Consider the following 23,850-nt stretch of genomic DNA (forward strand, 5'->3'; position numbering starts at 1 on the left):
TCTAACCCTAAGCGTGGTCCGGTGTTCAATACTGAGGATCGAACTTGAGGTTCGCGTCGTGTTTGACGCGTCCAAAAACGCGCTTTGATGGAGCCGCGCGGAATCAATATCCGCTTACCCCACCTTCGATCCGACTGCTGATCGCCATGCGTGAATCATAGACCACTCACATTCCATCGCTAAGCCGCCGTCGTTGGAGCCGCCCTGCACAGCATGTTGCCTCGAGATCCGGTCGCGAAGAGTATGCGACCTGACAACACCAAACAATGCGACCCGAACCGCCTGAATTGCGTCCTAAACCGCCTAAGCTGCGTTCCAACATTGCGTGGCGCAACCGAAACACCGCGGATATGCGAGATAGCATCGTAGATACGCCAGCGAGGACCTTTGCAGAGTGAGTCAGCGGTGCCAACGGCGAGAGCTGCAGTGGCTAACGAATGCGTTCAGGCTTCTTTCAGGCCCTCTTCTTGACATTTATGTCGGTCCGGACGGCCGCCGATGGACGCTACATCAGAATCTCCTCCGCCACCATTCGCGCTACTTCGATGAGAACTCTCACGTCAACGGCGAGCGCAAGCGCATTCAGGATGGGCAACTGCTACTGCCAGAAGAGGACCCTGAAGCGTTTGAACTTCTCGTGAAGTGGTTGTACCAAGGTCGTATCGAAGATATCTCACAAATCCCCAAGGAAAGCCGATGGGATTACACTTATGCTTGCCAAAAGCTGTACCTGCTCAGCACTACGATCGGGCTTCTCGAACTGGCCAACCTTGCCATAGATCAGTTCCGCAAAGGGTGCCATGACACTGGACTAGTGCCTGGTTCTGAGGAAATGTTCCCGATCTACCGAAAGACACCCTCTGGATCTCCCTTTCGAAAGCTGGTCAGCAGGATCGCCGCTCGCCAGATCATGGACCCAGACAACGAAGTAAATGCCAGCACGTATCGGCAGTGTTTCGAGACCAGTCCTGACTTCGCAATCGACGTTATCAACGAGATCCGACAGGGCACTGGTGGACTGCTGCTCGAAGATCCAACCGAAGGTAATTCCTGCAAATTCCACACGCATCAGGACGGCGAGTCGTGCCGCAAGTCAGTCAAGTTCTCGAACGGAGTCAAAGAATCTTGAAGCCAAGGGAAGGAGCGATCAGCGCGGAGCGACGTGAGGTGCAGGAGGGCTGAAGCAATTTAGGCAATTGCGACCATGATCTTACGACAATCCGATCACTTCTGCGCATTTCCAATACGGTCGTTATACTTGTGTCTTACTAGCAGCACGACCTGCCAAACGAGATCGATTCCTTGTTCCTTCTTGGATCATGTTTCTTTGGTACGACTTCGCGGCTTACATCTCTCAAACACGCAGACCGGCGTCATCGTTCCTCTGCGCGGCACACTGTACCATCGGAAAAGGCATAAGCCAATGTCGTTCCCCGACGGTCTCGCTGCAGTCATATCGTATCGATCGCGATGCCAACTGTCGCAGCTAGAATCGACCTGCTTTTCTAGGCGCAGCCGGTAGCTGCACCAGACGAGTTCGCAATCCGAATCTTGGCGAATAACGGTCTAGCAATCATCAAATGTCTTCAACGAGGCTGCATCTGCTGACTCAGTCCTTACTTGCCTATTGTCCAAGTCCGGCAGTGGCTCTAGGCATCTTCTGGCAACACGCACCGCAGATTGCAAAGCACTTACCAATTGATGTACTCACACAGCATCAAGAATGCAACGATACTCAGCAAATTTTGCGCGGCAACAACACCACCGACAGTCTCGGTACGATTAACATGAAAATCGCTCAATCAGGGACCGTGGTGCCTCGTACGAGCTACTCCACACCACTCGACCGAGTGAGGCCTTGGCATGCATATGCACGTGATTTCAAGGCAGATCTGCCTCGAGATCGGGAATCACGCTGCAATTGCGAGTTTCAAGGGTCGCGCAGCATCCCAGAACAGCATTGACTAGGCGCTCGGAAAGCAACCGTACAGTGTGTGTCTGCAAATGATTACCAAATTTCTCCGGTGGCATCGTGTCCAGACCAGAGAATACGTCGTACAACAGCCATAGTTGGGTGCTTGGTCTGAAGTATTCCACACGTCGTCAGGAATGGCTTGGAATGCCAACAAGTATAAAGAGTGCGGCGGGTGACTTAATCCACTCGATAGCAGTCAAGTAGCATTCGACTCACAATCCCACTTCAGTCAGCAAGACCGCAGACGGACTATACCTACTACCCATCCATGATGTCCTCCCTCAAACCACTCACCCTATGGTCCCACGCTGGCGGCCCCAACCCCTGGAAAGTCGCCATCATCCTCAACGAACTCGACGTCCCTTACGAGAACAAAGTCCTTCACGACAACAAGAACAAGGAGAAGCCATACACCGACCTGAACCCCAACGGCCGCTTGCCAACAATTGAGGACTCCAACACCGGCGCCAAGATCTGGGAATCCCTCGCTATCATCCAGTACTTGGTCGACACCTACGACAAGGACAACAAATTGTCCTATGCGTCTGGCCCTGAGAAATACGAGCAGCTGCAATGGCTAGCATTCCAAGCCTCCGGCCAAGGTCCGTACTTTGGGCAGGCGACGTGGTTTCAGGTGTTTCACCCGGAGAAGCTGCCGAGTGCGATTGAGCGTTACCAGAATGAGATTGCTCGTGTTAACTGGGTGTTGGATACGTATTTGCAGGATCATGAGTACCTCGTTGGTGATAAGGTCACCGTAGCGGATTTGGCGTTCGTGACATGGGCGAATATTGGTGCCCACATGGATGGAGGGAAGACCAAGGAAAAGAATCTGACAAAGTATGATGCGTGGATGGCGAAGCTGAATGAGCGGCCGAGCGTGAAGAAGGCGTATGCTGATCAGGCGGAGGCTAAGGAGGGGAAGTGGAAGTGGAAGCCCTAGGTTCGGGCTCAGATTCATGTCGAACTCATCCAAGTGTTTGACTTGCTCTGACTGATCCATTCAGGTACATCGTCGCTAACGTACTCTTCTAAACAACGTCAGCAACTTCCTCTGTTGTTGCACAGTTCTGCAGCAGCTTCTTCATCGCAATCATGGCCTTCTGTGCATATGGGCCCATATCATCAGGGTATTTCTCTGGTGCCTTGCCATCGAACACTTCCATCGAGAACCAACCCCAGAATCCTGTATTCAGCACCGCCCTCGTGAAATCCTCCACGGGCAGATATCCCCCATCATAAGGCAACGGCCGATAATCGTGACTCCACTGCCCTCGCGGTCTCGTCCCGCTCTCATCCACCTCGTCCTTGATCGGTGTCTCCATCTTGTACGCATCAGAGATCTGCAATAAGAAGATCTTCTCGGGTGGCACAGTGGCAGCCAGGTCTCTCAAGCTCTTCTGCCAAGCGCTATCGACATCGTCCTTCTCCACTCGACCAGACGAAGTGCGAGGGTCAGCCCATTCGCCTCCTGCCGATTGGAACGTGTCAAGGCACAAGCCTATGTTCGATCGATCGGCCTTCTGCACAATCGTCCAAACATCCTTCCAATCGGGAGCATGTGTGGCCCAACACCAGTTCTCATATGCGATCCGCTGCTTCTTCTTGGCGAAGATGTCCGCGAGCTCAGCCAGATCAGCCGCGAGTCGGTCAAATTCTCCTGTTATATTCGGGGCGTCGGAGCTTCCGATCTATGAACATCCGTCAGCACATTCCAACGTCCCGTTGAGTAGCAGACTTGCCTGGAGCATATCAGTGCCGACAGCTTCCATGATCCCCGACCACCCCTTTGCCCTATCGAAGGCGTCGTTGCGCTCATCCGAGCCTTCTGGCCAGCCCTCAAAGTTCGCAAATGGCTGTAGCATAAGTATGTGCAATCGGTGCTGCTCGCAGAGCTTTCGAATTTCTTGGCCAACGTGCTTCAGCGTGGCATAGTCCTTGGGATCGACTTCCTTCCCTATGGTCTGCTGCCCGTAAGAAAGAATGTCCGGCATCGATAGCTCGATGGCCTCAAAGCCCGCCTCCGAGATCGCTTCCAACTTGGCTGGGAGGTCATGTTCCTTCTTGTGGCCGATCGAGCACTGGGAGACCTGCCGTTAGCATTGCCCTGGCTAAGCACGCCGTATGACCATTGAGGATGTCCCTTTAATGGCCCCTCTGCAAATATAGAATCGCTACAGGTATTGCAGGACCGCAACTTACAGTTGCATAGCATGAACGGACTTTCTCTCCACGGTAAGTTGCCATGATTCTGCCCTTCCAGTCTTACGAAGTCCAAGTCTCGTGATGCAGACACAGGCCCTAAATAGTTTGTGACTTTCGTACATCCGGCAAAGATAGCATCCAGATCATGATGAATACTACGGCAGATGTGTCCGTTGTGACGTCAGCCTATGCGTCAGAGTATGATGGAGGCCAGCAGTAAATTTGACGACAAGGAGTTCGACGCTTATGAGGGAACCATACTGATCCATTGCCAATCTTGAACCGAGCAAATCCGAAGAAAGCAAGCAGAAGTGGCGCCGCAACGATGAATACCAAGGATGGCCCAGAGTTTCAGAAGGCAAGTCCAAGGTTGCCTCGCGCGAACCCGAATGAGGCAATTAGGCTGACCAGCCCTTCAGCTCGGCATGGTCGGCGCGGGCAGCATGGGTGGGATGATGAGCCTCCTGTACGCTGAGCATGGAGTTGACGTGCACTTCTTCGATCCAAGCGAAGAAAATGTCCATCAACTCCTCCATATGGCGAAGAAGCTGAAAACGGACCATAAGATCGTGCACGAGAAGGACTATGAACAGCTTTGCAAGAGCATTTCGGTCCCTAGCCAGCCAAGACTCTTCGTCTTCAGCATACCACATGGTACTGTTGGAGATAAGACGGTCGACAGTCTTATGCCGTATCTTCAGAAGGGCGACGTTATCCTCGACTGCTCCAATGAGCTATGGCAGAACACCGAGCGGCGGCAATCCAAGCTTGACCCGAAGGGCATCCACTACGTTGGCTGTGGTGTCAGTGGTGGCTATCAGAGTGCTCGTCACGGCCCCTCTATGTCTCCTGGGGGCACTCCCGAAGCGCTCGATAAGGTCATGCCGTTCCTCCGGCGTGTGGCGGCTAAGGACAAGCAAGGTCGTCCATGCACTACGCCCATTGGACCTGGCGGCTCAGGCCACTACGTGAAGATGATCCACAACGGCATTGAGCAAGGTATGATGTCGGCCCTCGCTGAGGCTTGGTCCCTCATGACCACGCATCTCGGTATGACCTACGAAGAAGTTGCCAACACTTTCGAAGAATGGAACGACACAGATCCACTACGAGATAACTTCCTCATCAGTATTGGCGTCGAGATCAATCGCACCAAGGATCCTGATGCTCCCAGCAAGTACCTCCTCGCTAGCATCCGCGACAAAGTCGTCCAGGACGTCAACGAAGAAGAAGGCACAGGCACCTGGTCCTGCTGGCAAGCCATCGACCTACACATTCCCGCACCAACCATCGTCGCCGCCCACCTCTTCCGCCTCGCCTCCGCCGACGCAACTCAACGCGCTGCCGTGTCCGAAGCCTTCACCCAGACCTCCACTTACCTGCCCACCGCATCCAAAATCGACCCCACCGACCGCACCGCCTTCCTCTCCGACCTCCAACAAGCCCTCTACGCCTCCTTCCTCACCTCCTTCGCCCAAGGCCTCCACATCATCCATGCCGCCGCCACCGCGAACTCCTGGCCCCTCGACTTCGCCGCCATCATCGGCATCTGGCGCGGCGGCTGCATCATCCAGTCCGACTACATCTCCGACCTGTTCACGTCCATCTTCACCTCCTCTACCAACCCCTTCGCTTCCCCCTCCTCCCCGAAAAATTCCACACCCACACCGACGCCCTCCCTTCTGACGCACCCTCTGCTCGTCAAGCCCCTCGCACAAGCCTACCCGTCCCTGAAGCGCGTCATCGCAGCGAGCGTCGAAGCGGACGCGATCGTGCCGAGTTTGAGCGCGACGCTGGAGTATTTGAAGTACAGCAAGAGTACAGAGATGCCGACGCAGTTTATGGAGGCGCAGTTAGATTTCTTTGGTGGGCACATGTATGAATTGAAGAGTGATCGGTTGCGGCCAGGGGCCGAGAAAGGGGCTCGGCATTTTGAGTGGCGGCCCGCGAGGGGGATTTTGGATGGATAGCCCGCTTCCCCAGTATGGTTGATACCATTAGCTTCTCCAGGAGTCTGACGCTCGCATCGTCTCTATATGTCAGACTGCATTCACACGACATTGCAGAAGAGAAGTTTCGACTTGTACCGTTCCATTACTTGATTCTGATGCTGCTACCCTCTCCAAAATATGTACAAGTAATGTGCCAAAGCATCGCTCAGAGCGCATCGTTGAAACTCTTGCTCTTCTTGAGAGGAGGCTTCACTGCCGCCGGGCTCTTGCTCAGACCGTTCAAGAACTCCTCCTTCCTGCTGCCTGTCAGGTTCATGTGCTCTGCTACCGTCAACCTTGGCGTCTGTGCCAACCACTGCTCAACGCTGAAGTCCTCGAATCTCGCCGCGCGGAACATCTCCAGCATCTCCACAGGATCATCGCCGATGTTCTCGACGTAATGAGCGTGGTTCTTGAGAATCACAGCCACGTCACCGGCCTGGTAGTTGAATGTCCGCGCATTGCCGTTCGAAGCGAAGATTGTGACGCGTGCCTTGCCGCTGATGAAGAATGACCACTCGTCAGCATTGGGGTGCCAATGCATCTCGCGGAGTGCGCCGGGGTTGATGATGACATGTGCGGCGGCCACAGTCTTGGACATGGGGAAGTTGGTGCTGTCAACAATGCGGACCTCACCACCGTCGAACTTGATGGGCTTCTGCTGGAGGAGACGGTGCGTGAAGCGGTGCTTTGACTGGATTACCTGCTTGCGATCTGCTTCAAGGCTGCCTGGGACGGTACCTTGGAAGATATACTTCTCCTTCTGCGACAAGGTGTCAAATGTGCGAGCGTCGATGCGGAAGTTCTTGGCCAGGATGTCCTTCGGTGTCCGGGCAAGATAGTCGGTCAAGAGAAAAGTCGAATCTTCGCTGAAGTTGCCATCATCGAAGACCAGGAGAAACTCAGTTCCCTCATCACCGGTACCAATGATAGAGTGAGGATAACCAGTCGGGAAGTACCAAAGGTCACCTTCCTCCAGATCGTCAATATAGCTGCCACCCTCGACATCAAGCACGGTCATTCGGCAGGATCCCTTGAGGATGTATGCCCACTCTGCCTCCGAGTGCCAGTGCAGCTCGCGGTATGCGCCAGCCTCGAGACGCATGTTAACGCCTGCAATCTCCTTGGATGTACCGAGCTCGCGGACAGTCGTCTCGCGAGCCCAGCCGCCCTCCTCAAGTCGCATGTGCGAGTCGGTAAATGACCACTTCATGTTGGGCATCTTGCCGCCGTCAGTGACGGGTGGGCGGACAAGTGAGTAGGACTGCTGTGCGCGCTCTGGGTTGTCGGGTCCGAGGATGTTGCTACCCTTGTTGCCACGAATGGGCACGACGCTGTCACGATGTCAGTCAATGTTGATGGCGCCGTCCTGGACAATCTTACCCCTTAGCGGCATGCTTGACACGCTCTGGGATGATCTCAGTCCATGAATTGAAATTAGGGTCACGTCGCTCTTCGAGCACGGATCCCATTCTGTGTGTATGCACCATGTCTGCGGTGATGTCTGTTGACGTGGTGAAGGTGGTGCTGGCGTCGGTGCTATCACTCGGGCTAGTGCTGTCCTGCAGTAGCTTCTTGGTCATACAGTATGAGCTAGGGTGTCTGCGTTGTCACTATTTATCGTCAACGAGTTCAGATCACAATAGCGACGTAAGCAGTCAAGGGGAGTAAGAAGGCATTCGCGTGGCGACACGCTGATCAATATTTATTGCTCCTACTCCGGAGCTCTATGACAGCTCCATTGTGTGGCGAATGGCGAGCTCGGGTGTGGTCCAACCACCTACCCAAGCTGTAGCTAAGAACTCCGCTACGGGCAATGCTCGACGTGACCGCACAATTTCTTGGGGGTTGGTAGAAGCGCGTGAGTATGGTGTGACCGCGCAGAGAAGCCCAGCCTTCTGCGTAGGCTAAACGTTGAACCGAGCTCCTCGGCATTTCGACATCATGGATTTCCAGGAAAAGCTCTACTATGAAACCCCGGCTCTATGATATCGCGAAAAGGCCAGATCACCAGATGAATGCGCTACGACTACATGGTACGTATCCGATGCCAGTGAGGGGTCGCTTGGGGTCATCGTAAGGTCGTCGCGCGTCTGGAGCTTCCTCAGACCAAGACTCTGGGGTGCGTCGAGCTCAAACCTGCCTGGTTCACGAAGCTGCCAAGCGGAGCGAGATCTTTGAGCCGCTGCAACGCACAACCCCAGACACAAGTGCGACGCCCAGCAGCGGAGTGCAGCAAAGGCGGAACGACCAGTGATACGGCGGACACTTGGCGACTGTTATCAGGATCTTCGAACAAAGCCCCTCGGTGGAGCTACGGTGGGCAGCTTTGGAGAGACACTCGATTGAGCAGTCAGCTGTTCTTGGGTTGTGTAAGAGCTTCCTTCACATTCGTCTGATCGTTTTACTTCGGATTTCATATTGTATGAAGCTCCTACCTCTACCCTGTGGCTGTCGACGGTATTGATTGCGTCGTTCCAGACCAGACCACTAATCATGGCGCCTCCAACAGCAAACGGTGCCGCCAAAACCACCACAGAAACCACTACAACAGATATCTCACCTACGACGAGCAACGTGGACAGTGAATCTCAGAACTTCAACAATCACGGCAGCATGTCGGACGACAAGCCAACGCGGTTGACACGCCTTCGGCGGCATATGGCGCAAGATGTCCACGAGGACTGGACCGATGTCATCCTAGTGATACTGTCTTTCATTACCGGCATGGTCGATGCAGCTGTATTCAACACATGGAGCTGTTTCGTCGGCATGCAGACTGGTAAGCATGAGCTTTAAAGGCTCGTGGAGTCACTGACATCAGGCCAGGTAATACGGTCTACGTGGGGCTCGGCATATCTGGCCAGCCGTACAGCCAACCATACCGATGGGCGAAATCAGGGACAGCTATCTCGTCTTTCTGCTTCGGGTGCTATGTTTGGTCACGGCTATCACGCAAGATGAAGCCTTTGGCACGCTCAACTATAGTCCTCACTATGGTTGTGCAGATTGTGCTCACCTTCGCTGTTTGCATCATGGTATGGACGGGCTTTGTACCTCATGACGCCGGCGACAGGATACCGAAGGATTGCATCGTCTTGCTGCCGTTGTCGCTCCTGGGTTTTCAGAGCGCACTGCAAATCGTGATGAGTCGTTTCTTGGGCTTCGTAAGTCTCCCTCTAGAGCTATCAGTCAAAACCACTGTGAGCCATAACTGATCAGCACAGAACGAACTGCCAACCGTGGTACTAACATCCACCTACTGCGATCTGTTCATGGATCCAAAGCTCTTCACGACTCCCATTGCGCGCGGGGGCAATCTTAAACGCAATAGGAGATTCCTCTCGATCATCGCTTTGGTCGTCGGTGCTGCTGCCTCTGGGTTCTTGACGGAGGGCGGCGACATCTCTCAACCACTATGGATCACCAGTGTGCTCAAGATCCTTGTCACGGCTGTGTGGTTGTTCTGGCCTGGAAAGGGGCAGATTCGCCTGGAGTAAAGTCTTGAAAACTATAAAGATCGGAATCGAACAAGAACCATGACACGCCAGTCCGTGGCCGACCTGCCGCCAGGAGATAACGACCGGCTCAAAAAAGTGGCAAATGAGGCAGCGGCGCCCGGATGGGAACAGGTACTGGACTGAGACGATCCGACACGTTCACGCTTCCGTTGGGAGAAGGCCAAGGTGAAGGATAGCTTCAACTTTCGCCCGTTGGCGTGAGGTCGCTAAGCCCAGACAAAGCTACGCTACAACGGAAGGTGCGGGACGCAATCGCTCCTGCTGGCGTCCCTTCGCGGAGCCGTCAAGGGACCTGCCAACCTACGCAAGCTACGCAGCCATGACCCCCGAGGATGTTGGTATAGGGTGCGGTCGAAAGCATTGTTGTCCATGTTTCAGTGCCGGCAGCGTCGTCGAGCCAACCGAAGACTGCAATCAAACGCAGTTCCTGCCGCACACAGTAGCAAATGTCTAGATTTACCTTTGCGCGCAAGATCTCTGAGCCGACAACGTAGCTGGGTACACACCGCATACAATGACCATAGCTATCAGCTGATCAGGAAAGTCCGTTGTACTCTCCTTCTACAAGCAGCCAAGCTTGTAAATCGTGTTCAGCAGTCGATGCCAGCCCTTACCAGGCTGAGGTATCCTCTTCCAACGGTTGAGTGTATCCGGATATCCGCAAAGCATAAATCCACACGACGAGCGGCAGAACCTTCTACCGCAAGTTTTCCAACGTCGTTCCTTCTCCAAAGCCCCTGCTTCCATTTTAGACCTCGCTAAACACCTCGAGGAGCACGCTCTTATGCAGGATGTATGCAGCATAGCACGCGCATACGGCTCACCATGACCAGCTCAAGCGATAGCTCGTTCAGCTGAGGGTGAGTTGCTAGCTATCTGCTATTTCCCTAGAACCATCAAGCCTCGCTTCTGTGGTCACGACTGTACAGCAGCCTCATGTATTCGATGTCTCTTCTGAGCACCAAGTGAGCGTCCCTCGATCAGAGCGCTTTGTCTCAGGCGCCTTTCATCACGATGTTGTAGATATGTATAAGAAATATCATAGATTCCTGAACAGCATCTCATTCATGGTGAATCGTTCACTCATGCAGAACCTGCCTCAGTTACCGTACCCGCACGTAGTGCCTGACGCGGCAGGCACGACTCTGGGTCTTCGCAGTGAGATTTTCCCCTCTGAGGCCCACACAGCGTGGGAGATGTTATAGCCAGCCTTGCTCTTTGCTGAGAGGCCTGCCTGTTGCAAATTCATGCAAAGCTCTCACCGACTCGATCGAGCTCTCACCGGACAGCAGACCGAGTGAAAGGCTCCACGAGAAGATTTCGGCTTCCAGGCCATGGCAAATAGATGTAGCTATCGATATACATTGCAAGAAACGGGTAAACTAGGAGGGAAAGCACCAGCAGAACTTGCGTGCTGGCGAGCAAGTCGTTGAAGTGAGAAAGCACGTGTCAAAGAGTAAACGTAGATAAAGGCATGTATAGGTCCATCATATCATTCGGCTTCGTTCGCCTCAACTATCGAAAGATGTACTCCCAAGATCATGATCCGGGGTCGTGGTATCAACAAGAAAGGGGTTTGTATGCGTCGTAACATCATATCCTTCAGCAATGAGCTCGCCCCTGGGTAACAGGCCTCACCACTGGACACATTCAACAGCACCATCGCTGGCAAGCACGATGCTACTGCAGCAACAGCAACAACTATCATCACCTAACAGCATGCTTCTCATCCATCTCGATAGGCGGGCTCTCAGACGACGCCGGCGAGACCTGTTCCTCCTAACAATCAGCCGAACTGCACACACACATCACACGAACAAGAGTACAGGTAAGAAAGGTATCAACCAACCTTCTCCCGATGCTCCGCCCTCCCATCCAAACTATCCCCCTTAACCAACACCTCAATATTCTCCCGCTCAATCGGCCTCCGATTGGCGATCGCGTCAGCTACGTTCTTGTAGACCTTGACAGTCTTGGGGCCAGCTTCCCGGGCCACGTCATCGCTACTAGTGCTGCCGTCGACGTCAATGACGTCGAATCCGGCGCGCTCAAAGCGGTGGCGGACATTGTCCTGCATGGCAGCGAAGCGGATCTCCACTTCCTTGCCGCCGTACTTCTTCACCTCAGCGAAGACCTCTTTGAGGACGTGCATCGCGGTTGCGTCGGTGTGCGTAACTTTGGTCCAGTCCATCACGACGAGGCGGATGGGTGGAAGAGCGCCGATGTCGGTGATGCCGGCTCTCTTGCGGAGCTTCTTGACGCGCTGCTCGCCGACGACGGACCATATCCGGTCTGCCTCGGCGCCATTGGCGGACGAGTAAGCCGGGTTGTGGAAGGTCTTGACGCCGTCGACGAGCTGGTTCTTGATGCGGGTAGCGTTGGGGAAGAAGACGTTCTCGCCGAAGCGGAAGACGCGGACGTCGTCGGGAATGCGGCTCGGCATGCCCCGTGCAGCGTCGATGGCCCGCACGATCTCGGAGCGAGTCTCGCCGCCCATCGAGGTGGTCTTTTGCCAAGCGAGCCGGAGGAGGTAGTAGACGATGGACCAGCCAACACCAGTACCGATGCCGACCTCGGAACTGACGAATAAGGTAAGCCAGAAGGCAAGCATGGCGGCGATGAAGTCTGCTAGCGAGGTGCGCCAGAAGTTGTAGTATGTACGCCAATGGCCGATCAATGGCCAGATGGCTGTGATGACGATGGCGGCTAGCGTGGCCTTGGGGATCCAGTAGAGTGTGTCGGTCAACAGATAGAGGCAGAGCATGACAACACCGGTGGTGACGAATCCGGATAGAGGTGAGCGAACATTGCATTGAGCATTGACGGCTGTACGTGACATGGCACCGCCAACACCCATGGCCACAAAGAAAGAGTTGAAGAAGTTGGTCACGCCCAGGTAACAGAGTTCTTGGCTAGGGTCCGTCAGATAGTTGCCACGGGCGCCAAAGGCACGGGCGATGGCAATGTGCTCCACAGCGGCAGCGATGAAGGTAGCAATGGCGTGTGTGGCGGTCTTGTTAAGAAGTGCAGAGTCTGGAACTGCAGGGGTGATCAGACCCTTCTGCTTCATCTTCGTCACTGCGAAAAGATAGTCGCTTGACTTCCGGTCCTTGTTGACTCCATAGCTGACACCAGTGAAGATCACCAGGCAAAGGAAGGCTCGCATGATGGATAGTAGCCAAACAGCCTTGTACTGCTTTCCCCATTTCTTGCCGATTTCTTGTAGTGCGAACAGTAGGACTATGCCAGTTATACCGACCGCAGCGGTAGGTCCATCAGCGTCCGGTAGAGTAGCAAATGTGTCGTGAACAATGTTCGCGAAGCCGTCACCAATATCGCTTTGGCCGAGCAAGTTCTTGATCTGGCCGGAGCCGATAATGATGGCAGCAGCTGAGATAAAGCCAGTCAGGACAGGCTCGGAGATGAACTCAAGCAGGAAACCAAGTTTCAGAAAGCCAAGTATCATGCCGAACACGCCCATCCACAGAGCGACTGCTGCTGCTATCTTCCCAGGCTCATACTCGTCCTCGAGAGCATGAACCGCCTCCGAGGTCAAGAGACCAATGAGTGAAGTGGGACCCGTTGAAAGATCTATGCTGGTGTCAACTGTGACTCATGCCATCATCAAAAAGCTGTATCCATACCTTTTGAGGTGCCCATGAATGCATATATTGACGCAGGTAGCCAACTGGCCATCAGGCCGTGCTCGACGGGAATGGTAGCGATGGCGGCGTACGCTAAACTTTGGGGGATCAACATCATGGCCAGCGTCAAGCCAGCAATGAAGTCGACTAGCAGCCATCGTGGCCTGTACCTGGGAAGCCAGCCCACGATAGGCACTTTGTCGAGAAGATATTGGGAGGTGGCGGCAGGAGCGGCTTTGACCCCGATAACAGAGTACCGCCTCACGCGGTCCCAGTTGACATCGGTGGCAAACGAATGCTTTGCTCTTGCGACAAATTTGGACATCTTGAAGCAAAATGTCGATGAACGTGATGCTGGAGAAAAGATAATTCAGCAACGGCGAGTGCTGCTCAAGAAGACGAAGCAGACGAGGACCATGTAAATCACCGAGAACAGAGACGGAAGATGGATATAGTCCACGCCTCGCAAACCAGAGGTGTATTTCCAACCAAAGTGCGTTTCGATCACATCGGCTGCGTTCAACTAGTGAGCCACGGGCCAATGAGCAGATGCTAAGGGAGGCTGGATCGTCCAGAACGGCAGCTGTCCATCAGCAATTGTCGAACTTCCTGGGGGATTTGTCGTGGCGTCTGGGGTCGAGCCATGGGCATCGCTGGAACGAAAGTCTGAAGGCTGACAAGCGATTTACCAGAAGCTTGTTCATCTCGCATGGGAACATGGCTATTGCAGGGTAAACTGCAGAGAGGCCAAGAGTCTAGAGACAACGCTATGTTGTGGAGGAGGATATCCCCACCAATTGAGACTTTAGGCTCGGACAAGAGCCGGGGTTCACTGCGGGGGTGGCACCAGTCACGGTTCATTTGAGTCGTCTCTTTCTTGCTGGCGTCGTTTTCCAGTGTCTGCCGCTTATCTGCAGCCATAAACTCCTTGACTTTGGGCCACGCGCCAGCCTGGAGTCAACGGCTGTTTATGGCTTCTGGCTAATTGATCAGCCGAAGCTGAGCACTCAGGTTGAACGAATAAGCCGATATGTCAACGTCGCCGCTTGGTATGCTTGCGGATCCTCACCGCGAAGATAACCATACTGTGCTGTACGTGTGAACTTTGCACCAGCAATGGTAGTCCATAAGTACATATACAGCGACATCCTCCTTGACCTCCAGTATGCTCATCTTTCGGCGCGCTTCTGCTGTGTCTTTGCAAAGGATGAACGATGAGTTGCAAATCGACTGAGGCAGGGCGCACTTTGATTGTACTTGGACATTGCCAATTCCCAAACATCTAGAAGTCCGCCATGTCGACCAGCATGCACCGGCAAGAGACCCTGCCTGCAGCTGTGTCCCCCAAAGTCAGGTCCAGTCGGGGTTGAAGGGTCTTTGACGAGAAGTGTCGATGCAATTGAGAGCACCATTGGCTTAGAGAGTTGGCCTCGGCAAGGTCTAGTATCGTCTTGCGCTCGGTAGCGGCCTTGCTCGGCGGCATGGAGAAGTCTAGACTGGAAGAACACTCAAAGATGTTGCCGCTTTGAGCAGGTGTGGGAGCTCGTGGTATCGACTAGCGTCAAGGTCAAGCACATGACTGCATGAGTGGCGTTTGGAATGGAGTTTGAGCCTCGTAGACGTCTTTGTCGCTTCTCCTGATAGTTCAAGCGTAGCCTCAGAAGTTCCAGCCTAAATGTCACCGTCACGACGCGAGTATACTTGGTAGACGATGGAAGACGAGAATGCGAACGACGAGGCGTCTTGAGCCGCCCGTGTTCTGAGAGACTTGGGCGCAAGCCAAGGGGGGCTCCAAGCCTAGTCTGATGGGTAGAGTCCACCAGGCCACTCCATTCGTCGTTGCAGCATACCCCTCCAGACCTTTGGCACAGGTATTCACGGACAATCGTAATCGTTGAGTGTTTCTTCGTTCAGCCGACAGATTCACAGGTGTGGAGTGAGCACTGGCAGACTCCTGGTGTACGGCTGAATGTTCTGCTCGCTCTTGGAGAATCATAGCAACAGCCCCAGTGGCGACATCAGTGCGCTTTTTGAGGTGAACTGAGAACTGTGGTACTCAGTGCCAGACTGATGGGTCGTCAGGCGCAAGTCAAGCGGCTGAGCATAGTTGGCTCGCTACCGTAGAAGCATCTGCAGCAAAGTACCGTGTAGCAGTAGCATAGCCATATTTGGTGTTCAATGCCATCGCAGAGATGTTGTCGACAACATTGCTACCCATGGTGCTGTATCTTGTCGTCGTTCATGTCATCGTCCACGCCCGAAAGACCCGATCGAGTGCCACACGGATGCTCCAGGCGCAGTCAGTCCTGTAGCAAACAGCATGCCAGCCTTTGTGTCTGCTGCCGGATATTCGCAGACGGCGTGCGCCTGGGTTTTATCTTCAGATCGACATTGAAGCTGGCTCGGGTCATGCAAGACAGCACTCGTACATGTCCCATGCCGCAGCAGTGACCGCGATGTAATATGCATCTAGAGGAAGCGCGTTGCATTGGGAGGACCCCGCTCTAGTCGTCAAAGACCTCCATCAACCGACGGCGGCTCGTTAGTGGCGACAAGTGCACTGACCTGAGAAGGACTGCCAGCAGGTCCGTGATCTCGAGCACAAGTCTGCACGACAACGACTGCGACTGGTCCAGGATTCTGGATAGCGGCCAGGAAAACATCTATCGTTAGCCATCCACCCAGCGATCCTGTGCATAAGGATCAACAACGTTCAAGCCTCTCCTCCGAGTGAAGCTCAGAACATGACAAGCCTTGAAGCATTGCCCAATACCGCAGGCAAATATGTCTAGTCGTTCTGACGGCCATCTTGCGCCGAGAAATCTGACTCGGTATAGATCTGGCAGATCGAATACAGCAAAGCCAGTAATGAGACTGAAGAGCTTTTGTCAGGTGATCAGACGTTACCTACGATGCTGATCCTGCAGCGAGTGATGAACAAGGTCACGAGAGCCAGCAAGACGGGTATGGCAATGACAGCGGGCTCCTGATAGCCGAGCGGTCTCGCTTCGGTGCCGGGACTGCTTATACAACCCTCAGCTCTTTCCGTCCCAGCTCTGCTTGCTTCCTCGCGGGTTAGCAAACCTTTCATCAGCTTCTCTGGGACGATCGGCGGTAGTCATTCGACTCCAATCAATTATTATGCGCGCCACTGGACTCCTTTAGCTTAGCAGTTGGGTCCCCGGGTGAGCATAACCTTGATATGCGCCCTGGAGGTTCGACCTCACCCTGCGGGATTGGGTCCTGGGGTCAAGCTTTGCTTCTACGCCAGTAAGAGGCTCCAGAGACAAGGCGCGCTTATGTTCGCGATAGAGTGGCCCAGCAGGAGTCGTTGCTCGTGAAGACCTTTCACCGTGAGCAATTGTAGACTGACGAATGAGATGTCTCCGCCCGGCTCCAATTAACGTGGCGATTGCTGACGGTACGAACGCACAACCTGACGAGGCGCAGGACAGCATGCGCTGACATGTGGGAAATGGCTCTCAGGGCGCCCTGTGCGTGTCATGAATCCTGATATCGGGACAGCATCCATGAATTCCACGTGTACGACTCAGGTCCGAATAGCTCAGAACGGTCGACGAATGCCTCCTCGCATCGAATACTCGCCTGCGAAGATGCCAGCAGACGAGGAATGCGATACATCCATCGACAACGACCTGGCAGCGAATCCCAAAGCCATCGCGTCGGTCCTTTCTTCTGTCCTGCTAATACTCATGGTATTCCGCGCATCGGCTATCTTGTTGTTGACAATAACAGCAACGATGAGGATAGTGGGAGCTGCGAACGCTTTCGAATTGTTCAATGGAAGCGACACAGGAGGACGAAGGGTAGTAGATGCCGTGGTGATGGCCTTGTTGATTCAAGCTTCACCAACCTTTGATCGGCGGCGATCAAAAATTGTGGGGCTACAACTTGCGAAGACCGGATGACAAAGCTTCGAATGCCGGACTTCTAGCTCGTCCTCTTCTTCTGGTAAATTCACGGATACCACGTACATGCAGTGACTTCGACTGCATCTTGAGACTTCCGAGCGAGTCCACGGGCATGTCAGTGGCGACAAATGGAAGGCGTAGGGAAAGTGCGATGCGTGTCATCCGCTTCTCAGATCACCTTCCAAATTGGCCCCATCGAATCCAGGGCGGAATATTTACAATCGTGGTCGTCGTTGCATCGTCCAATGGCGTGCCTGCCTATGTTCCCACTCGCTGACAACGTGCGTACCGCACTTTGCCTCATCAAACGAGTTGTTACTACATCTAGATGTCTTCCGGTCTGAGCTTTAGATACACCGTACTTAGAGATCAGGAATCGTACTGCAGTCTCTGGTCCGTGCTATTGGCCACTTGCCGAGTGCTATGTCATAATCCTTCTCGTTTCGCAACGGGTTGCGAACTTACGATGCCTTACTCGATATGGCGAAGGCGACGTCCGTACAGGGCTGGCCTGACCATCACCTCTGAAGCATAAAGCACGCGACAGAGTCACAATAGTTCATGTTGTGCAAACTCGGCCTCTGCTCACGCCATGGACATCAACATAGTCGGTGGCGGCAGTTGCGGTCTGACAGCAGCGATCGGATTGCGCCGAGCAGGACACAAGGTCAAGATCTTTGAAAGGGCATCCACCGCAACCGCATTCGGGGCTGGCGTAGTCCTCGGTCAAAATGCGTCGCTGGTCCTTACTGAGTACGGCTTGGACTGGGCCGCTGCCAAATGCAATCAAGCAGATGGTATTCATCTTCACCATGGCGTCACAATGCAACGCTTATCCACAACACATACGGACAAGGCGGAGTATGCTCCTCGACCGGGCATTACGCAGTATCTGGCGCACAGAGTCGACCTATGTCAGGCCCTTGTTGATCTAGCTACGGCTTCGGATGGGTCATCTACGCCAGTCGAGATCGTCTACAATGCGAACGTGACTGCTTACGACGCACTAGAGGGCAGTCTGACCCTTGCCAATGGGGAGGTCCACAAAGCAGACTTGGTTGTGGCAGCAGATGGCGTGCATTCATGTGCTCCAGCACATCTGCTAGGCCATGAGTCTATTAGGCATACCGGCACCTCGGTCGTTCGTTGGATGCTGCCAACCGAGAGTCTTCAATCAGACCCAGAGACGCGTTGTCTGCTTCAAGACCCCGAGTATGCGACATTCTGGATCTCTGCTGATCGCCAGAAGTACTTGATACAGTACCCTTTGCGGCTTGGAACTTTGCAGAACTTCGCTCTTTATATCGTCCATAAGGAAACCGCTGAACTCAACGACCAGACCATGCGCTCCACTTGCGATCGAGAAAGGGTACACAAGGAGCTCGACGGTTTCAGTCCTGCCATTCATGCCATGGTAGACAAGACTACCGACAGCATTCCGGTGTGGAGGCTCGGCGAGCGAGACCCACTGCCAACCTGGCATAAGTCAAGGCTTGTCATCGTCGGAGACGCCGTTCACCCTATGCTTCCCAATCAAGGCCAGGGCCTAGGGATGGTGGTTGAGGATGCCGCTGCATTAGCCGTCGTCCTCCAAGACATGCCTCCGAATCCGTCGGCAGAGCAGATAGAAGAGCGCTTGTCGATCTTTGAGAAGATCAGAAAGCCGCGAGCTTCGGTCGCGCAGCTACTGTCGTCTGTACCGTACTACGAGGATCCGCTAAAGACTTTGTTGCCGCAGCTCCTGGAACACATGCCCATGAATCAACTTCCAGCATCGGGCTTGCCCAATGATGTGCGACCGTGGTTCTACAGATACGATGTGTTCAAGGAGGCTGAGAAAGCAGTCGCAGAGCAGCAGAAAGAGTTGTCTTGAAGATCGTCACCCTTGCATCGCTGAATCAGGTCGGTCTCCTCAAACGCAGCTGCCAGAACTTGTGGCACGAGTCTCGTCATTGGAAGGGCTATATCTCTCCACAATGCTCTCGATCTGTGGCTCGGGGTTGTATTCCTTGGATGACATCTCTCACATATGCATATTGCTACACCAGCTTAAGGACCAACCATCTCCGTACGCTCCGAGAAACGATCAGCAAACAAATCAAAATGTTGCCGCACAATCAGAGTATACTTGACAAACTCCTCCGCACAGTCTACGACGCGATCGCGATTCGAGCCAGGCTTCATGCGAAACATCCCCTCTTGCTCCTCCGATTCCTCGAAAAGCGTGTACGCTTGAGGCACTGAACTTTGATTAGGTATAGCAAACATCCGCATCCATCGCCCCAGTATGCGCAAACTATTGACGCTGTTGAAAGACTGAGACCCTCCCGACACCATTGCCAGACCGAGTGTTCGACCCTGCGTTGGGCGTACAGAGCCCACACTTAGCGGGATCCAGTCGATCTGGTTCTTGAAGACAGCGGTCAGATTGCCGTGCTGCTCAGGACTGACCCAGAAGTGACCATCACTCCAGCGGCTGAGATCGCGTAGCTCCTGCACTTTTGGGTGTTCGTGGGAGGTATCGTCCTTGACTGGCAGGCCCTGCGGGTCGTATACGCGGACGTCACAGCCCAGGCGGAAGAGAATGCGGGATATTTCATATGACAGGAACTTGGAAAAGGACTTCTGCCGTAAGCTCCCGTACAAGACCAATACTTTGGGTCGGGATGAGGTCTTCTCGAAGTCTTCGTAGGCCATTTTCGTGACGGTGGCAAGCTCCAATTTGCTGACCCAATCCCTTTGCTCCAACTCTGCTGGCAGTAGGAATGGTCGGTACCGTGTCCGAACAACAGGGTCGTCGTCTTCTGCTGAGATTGCAAGTGATCGGTACGCAAAGTCCGGGTCACGCGATGGTGCTTTAGTAAGGCGCATCGAGGAGATATTGTTGAGGTCGCCAATTGATGGTGGCAATGTTACGGTGTGCATGTTTCGTAGACGTTGCAAGCCAAGCCTGCTGAGGGTTGGTAGGTTCCTCGTGCTGAGCATGGGAGGAATGGAGTCTCTACCCCGTCAAAGTCTAGACCAGGCACATTTGAGCTGCTGGATTCAGTCTGCTCTTTTGCGCATGTCGAAGAAGACGAGGTGGTGATCTGATGTCTCACGGGCGGGAGGTCTCGAACATCTCGCCCGACAGCCCAGGTCACGTGCTCAAAATTTGTCACTCGCAGCTTGTCATTGGCCAGCGAACGGTCGAGCAATTTGATGGAAATTTTCCTTATCATGCCTTACGTTCTTTGCATGCCCAGGCCCATCGCTGCGACCACGCGTGCTTGAGCGACAATGAAAGCACTTCGCGACAAAGGCTGTCAGTCAGAGTCGCCTGCACTTCAGCCAAGTCGAGGGTTCGAATGCACGTTCTCTTTGTTCATTGCTTGACTCAGCGTGATTCTTTGTGTCCAGTGGCTCGTGCAGTCATGCGGCCGTTGGACATGCCATATCCGGCCTCCTCGATGACTCGACGGTGAGTCCTTTCCACTAGCAACACAGACTCCTCGCCGCGTAACGCGCCATTGGCTTCGTGAACGTAGATGTTGGGACTCTACCGTCCATGACTCTGATCCTCGAGTCGCCATGGGCCTAACACACTCAATCCTGCCCATCGTGCTACTGGTCTCACAAGCCCTCGCGGTCGAGCTCAAAGCCTGCGTCTTTGAAGTCTTCTTCCGACCAGACTGCACAAGCTCGACACCGATCGACACACTTACCGTCGGCGCTGCAGACAGCTTCGGAATGCACATGCCCACTGCGGAGGACCACAATCTTGAAAAAGCTCAAGGTTCTCACTGTCAATTCTCCAACAACACGGTCTGGAATCGACAAGGAGGATACTACCGCTCTTTCCGGCTCAAGGACACCTCTTGTCTGGTGAATGGTGAGGACAAATACGATGTCGTAAGTCGCACGTCCTCCAACTAGCTACGGTTGTAACTTAGCACACGCTGACTGTATCTCCAGTGGGCAGCACCAACCGGGGATCCCAAGTGTAGCGAACTCTTCTTCTGGACCCCGCCGGACACCCCGGCATGGGAGATCAAGGACAAGACCGGCGTCTGTGTTGACGAGAAACAAGGACTGAAGCAGTACGTGGGCATACAGCTCGTATACAAGCCCCTGAAGACCCAGAGCACGTCCTCAAGTACGACAAACTCTGCGTCGAAGAAGACTCAGAATACTAACACCGCCACCCCAACATCCTTGTGGCTCATGATCTCTACGAAGGGCACCACGACTAGCACTACCACCAGCGCCGTCTCGGCACTTTCGAGCGCCTCGAGCCCAACCATCGCTCCAACGCCCATTACAGTAATCTCAGGAACAACCTATGCACCGATCCCCACCCAGTCAGTCCCCAACTTCGGCGGCAGTGGCGGCAGCTACGCCGTAAAGCAAGGCGACACGGGCTGGGCGATCGCCAACGCCAACGGCATCTCACTGGCCGAGCTCAGCGCTGCGAATAAGGCATCGTCTGGGAGAACTTGCCGATCGGGCAGGTTGTCGTTGTTCCCCCGAAGGGTGCGGGTGCTTGAGGCGAGCATTACTGATACTGGTCCATTGAAATTGAATCATGGGATCGTTGCTGATCGTCGTCCAGCCATCGGTGTGGTACTCATGTGAGCCGACGAGATCTCAAGCGCGGATTCCGGCTTCTGAACGCATTCCATGAAGAGCATTGAAGGCTCGAAACCCCAGATCCACAGATGCGGTCGACCAAGAAGTTCCTGGCAACAACAGTGCATGGACCAAAAAAGACTACACGGGAGCTGCAAGAACCGGAGAGCCAGGCTCGTGAGCAGGATGACGAGACTAAGCTCTGGTGGCAGGAGAACGGGCAGAACTCAATTGCTGGCGAAGTGGCAGAACGGGTCTAGTAGGTCCGTGTTTGGGAGACCTAGAGGTGAAGCAGTGATTTATCTAGAAAGCCAGCGTGGTTCTCGTTGTAAATATGGGTATCCTCGAACCGTCCGCAGCCCAAACCAAGTCCAGTGACTTGAACAACAGATATCGAACAATGTCTACCTAGAAAAAAGGAAGTCGTAAATTCGTAGAAAGACCCCACCCATTCCAGCTCCAGGCTCGTCGAGTTCGACAGGGTACTAATACATGCTCGCAGCCTTGTGCACAGGACACTCTGCCTTCCGATTGAGCCACGACACGATACACTCCTTGTGGAACTTGCAAAAGCACTCGAGCCGGGCCAGCTCGTCTCCGGGATCGTACTCGACCATACAGATGGAGCACTCCGGTGAGCTACCGTCATTACTAGTGCTCACGCAGTCCTTCTCTGTCGCTGTGAAGGGCAGGATCCGTAGTCGGGTGGGCCGCGACGAGGAGCTGGCCGTCGCTTCACTGGGTACCGCGTTGGGGTCCCGTGCAGCTGGGGAGCGAGAAGTGATGCAATCGACGATATGCGCTTCCCGTTGGGTTTCCTCGCCGTTAGGGCCTTTGGGGGGAAGGGCGCGGAAGCAGATTGGGCAGATGTCTTCTTCGTTCAGACGGGGCCGTGGGGCTCGCCGTGGTGCTGACGCTGGTGGGGCTGAGGTGCCCATGTCACGCATGTGCTGGGCGTAGAGTGAGCTACCACGTGGTCTACGTTGCGTTTCGAGGGAGTCGGCCATGGTCCTGGCCCGGAGGCGCCGTGGGTCCTCGTTGCGCGGTGGTTGAGGCGGGCTATTGAGGATCTGATCGAATGTGGCCGTGGAGTGATGACGTCGTGGATGCTGTGGTGGTGAATGTGGTGGCACTGGAGGCTGCCTTGACGTCCAAATTTCTCTGCTGGATGGGTTCACGGACAGGATGTCCATGGCTGATGACAAGGCGCCCGGATCAGGCTGTGGATCCGGCACGCACGGATTGCATAAGCGGACAGGCTCATTCGTAGCAGGCTGGTCCATCAGGTCCGGAGGGTTGACGATGAATTGACGAGGTATAGTGATGCGATGAGGAGAGCACCCGCTGCACACGACCCGGCCGCATTTGCGGCAGTGGTGGCGCCTGAAGAAAGTCGAGAAGCGTCTGTGGCAATTGAAGCACTCATCTGCATCTTCATCGGGCTGCCATTGTGGGGAGTCTGACGTTGGGGATCCTTCTCGAGAGGAAGTGTCCGACATGCTGAGATGGATGTAAGGATGTATACTGATGAGACATCGATGGTCGTTCGATGTATGTTGATAACGGCGAGATGATCACGCGAGGTCAAGATAGCCACCGTGACTTCCAAGGTTCTGTGGCACTTGATCGCCGCAAAAAGTGGGCCTACGGATAAGGTACCCGGCACTGCTAATCCGCCCACCTTCTCTCGAAGCTCGAGTCTTGTTCACTTCCATGCCCACGACGCTGTTCATGGCCCGACTGCTATCTGCAACATTCGAGAGAGGTCTAGAGCCATAGCGGTCACCAACGAGCAACCAACACCGAGCGAGCTGGTCCTGCGCTGCCCTCAGCGGTGCGACATATCGAAAGGTGAAACACACAGGATTTTGTTGGCAGTGTGTGTAACCGATTCTGCTTGAGAAGCTGAGAACAAGGCCTTCCTTCCCGGCTTGGTTCCTCATCCGGGTCAATATCACCATCGATGAGCCGCGA

General features: G+C 54.3%; 11 protein-coding genes across 11 annotated transcripts; 6 read left to right on the forward strand and 5 right to left on the reverse strand.

Annotated features, from left to right (window-relative positions):
• Positions 1-266: 266 nt before the first annotated feature.
• On the forward strand, positions 267-1,129 carry AB675_3916 (uncharacterized protein; the record flags this gene model as incomplete). The annotated part of the gene is made up of 2 exons (XM_018144011.1): positions 267-394; positions 448-1,129. 2 exons carry the CDS (start codon positions 267-269, stop codon positions 1,127-1,129), a joined length of 810 nt encoding a protein of 269 aa, XP_017997470.1.
• A 1,117-nt stretch (positions 1,130-2,246) lies between these two features.
• AB675_3917 (Glutathione S-transferase 2) lies at positions 2,247-2,918 on the forward strand (the record flags this gene model as incomplete). Its single annotated transcript, XM_018144012.1, has 1 exon — positions 2,247-2,918. One exon carries the CDS (start codon positions 2,247-2,249, stop codon positions 2,916-2,918), a length of 672 nt encoding a protein of 223 aa, XP_017997563.1.
• An 88-nt stretch (positions 2,919-3,006) lies between these two features.
• AB675_3918 (3-dehydroshikimate dehydratase) lies at positions 3,007-4,222 on the reverse strand (the record flags this gene model as incomplete). The annotated part of the gene is made up of 3 exons (XM_018144013.1): positions 3,007-3,666; positions 3,739-4,056; positions 4,178-4,222. 3 exons carry the CDS (start codon positions 4,220-4,222, stop codon positions 3,007-3,009), a joined length of 1,023 nt encoding a protein of 340 aa, XP_017997605.1.
• A 401-nt stretch (positions 4,223-4,623) lies between these two features.
• On the forward strand, positions 4,624-6,150 carry AB675_3919 (6-phosphogluconate dehydrogenase, decarboxylating; the record flags this gene model as incomplete). The annotated part of the gene is made up of 1 exon (XM_018144014.1): positions 4,624-6,150. The coding sequence occupies one exon, from the start codon at positions 4,624-4,626 to the stop codon at positions 6,148-6,150; it is 1,527 nt and encodes a 508-aa protein (XP_017997524.1).
• Positions 6,151-6,337: 187 nt separating this feature from the next.
• Positions 6,338-7,754, reverse strand: AB675_3920 (Oxalate decarboxylase OxdC; the record flags this gene model as incomplete). Its single annotated transcript, XM_018144016.1, has 2 exons — positions 6,338-7,505; positions 7,555-7,754. 2 exons carry the CDS (start codon positions 7,752-7,754, stop codon positions 6,338-6,340), a joined length of 1,368 nt encoding a protein of 455 aa, XP_017997547.1.
• A 913-nt stretch (positions 7,755-8,667) lies between these two features.
• AB675_3921 (uncharacterized protein) lies at positions 8,668-9,671 on the forward strand (the record flags this gene model as incomplete). Its single annotated transcript, XM_018144017.1, has 3 exons — positions 8,668-8,953; positions 9,001-9,338; positions 9,399-9,671. 3 exons carry the CDS (start codon positions 8,668-8,670, stop codon positions 9,669-9,671), a joined length of 897 nt encoding a protein of 298 aa, XP_017997530.1.
• Positions 9,672-11,532: 1,861 nt separating this feature from the next.
• AB675_3922 (putative sulfate permease C3H7.02) lies at positions 11,533-13,661 on the reverse strand (the record flags this gene model as incomplete). Its single annotated transcript, XM_018144018.1, has 2 exons — positions 11,533-13,283; positions 13,337-13,661. The coding sequence occupies 2 exons, from the start codon at positions 13,659-13,661 to the stop codon at positions 11,533-11,535; spliced, it is 2,076 nt and encodes a 691-aa protein (XP_017997514.1).
• A 4,199-nt stretch (positions 13,662-17,860) lies between these two features.
• On the forward strand, positions 17,861-19,141 carry AB675_3923 (6-hydroxynicotinate 3-monooxygenase; the record flags this gene model as incomplete). Its single annotated transcript, XM_018144019.1, has 1 exon — positions 17,861-19,141. One exon carries the CDS (start codon positions 17,861-17,863, stop codon positions 19,139-19,141), a length of 1,281 nt encoding a protein of 426 aa, XP_017997493.1.
• A 176-nt stretch (positions 19,142-19,317) lies between these two features.
• On the reverse strand, positions 19,318-20,193 carry AB675_3924 (NADPH-dependent FMN ArsH; the record flags this gene model as incomplete). The annotated part of the gene is made up of 1 exon (XM_018144020.1): positions 19,318-20,193. The coding sequence occupies one exon, from the start codon at positions 20,191-20,193 to the stop codon at positions 19,318-19,320; it is 876 nt and encodes a 291-aa protein (XP_017997476.1).
• Positions 20,194-20,838: 645 nt separating this feature from the next.
• On the forward strand, positions 20,839-22,136 carry AB675_3925 (uncharacterized protein; the record flags this gene model as incomplete). The annotated part of the gene is made up of 3 exons (XM_018144021.1): positions 20,839-21,159; positions 21,223-21,878; positions 21,944-22,136. The coding sequence occupies 3 exons, from the start codon at positions 20,839-20,841 to the stop codon at positions 22,134-22,136; spliced, it is 1,170 nt and encodes a 389-aa protein (XP_017997609.1).
• A 225-nt stretch (positions 22,137-22,361) lies between these two features.
• AB675_3926 (E3 ubiquitin-protein ligase PIB1) lies at positions 22,362-23,375 on the reverse strand (the record flags this gene model as incomplete). The annotated part of the gene is made up of 1 exon (XM_018144022.1): positions 22,362-23,375. One exon carries the CDS (start codon positions 23,373-23,375, stop codon positions 22,362-22,364), a length of 1,014 nt encoding a protein of 337 aa, XP_017997592.1.
• Positions 23,376-23,850: the final 475 nt, after the last annotated feature.

Source organism: Cyphellophora attinorum, assembly GCF_001299255.1.
Source record: "Cyphellophora attinorum strain CBS 131958 chromosome Unknown Contig23, whole genome shotgun sequence".
Taxonomy (NCBI): Eukaryota; Fungi; Ascomycota; class Eurotiomycetes; order Chaetothyriales; family Cyphellophoraceae; genus Cyphellophora; species Cyphellophora attinorum.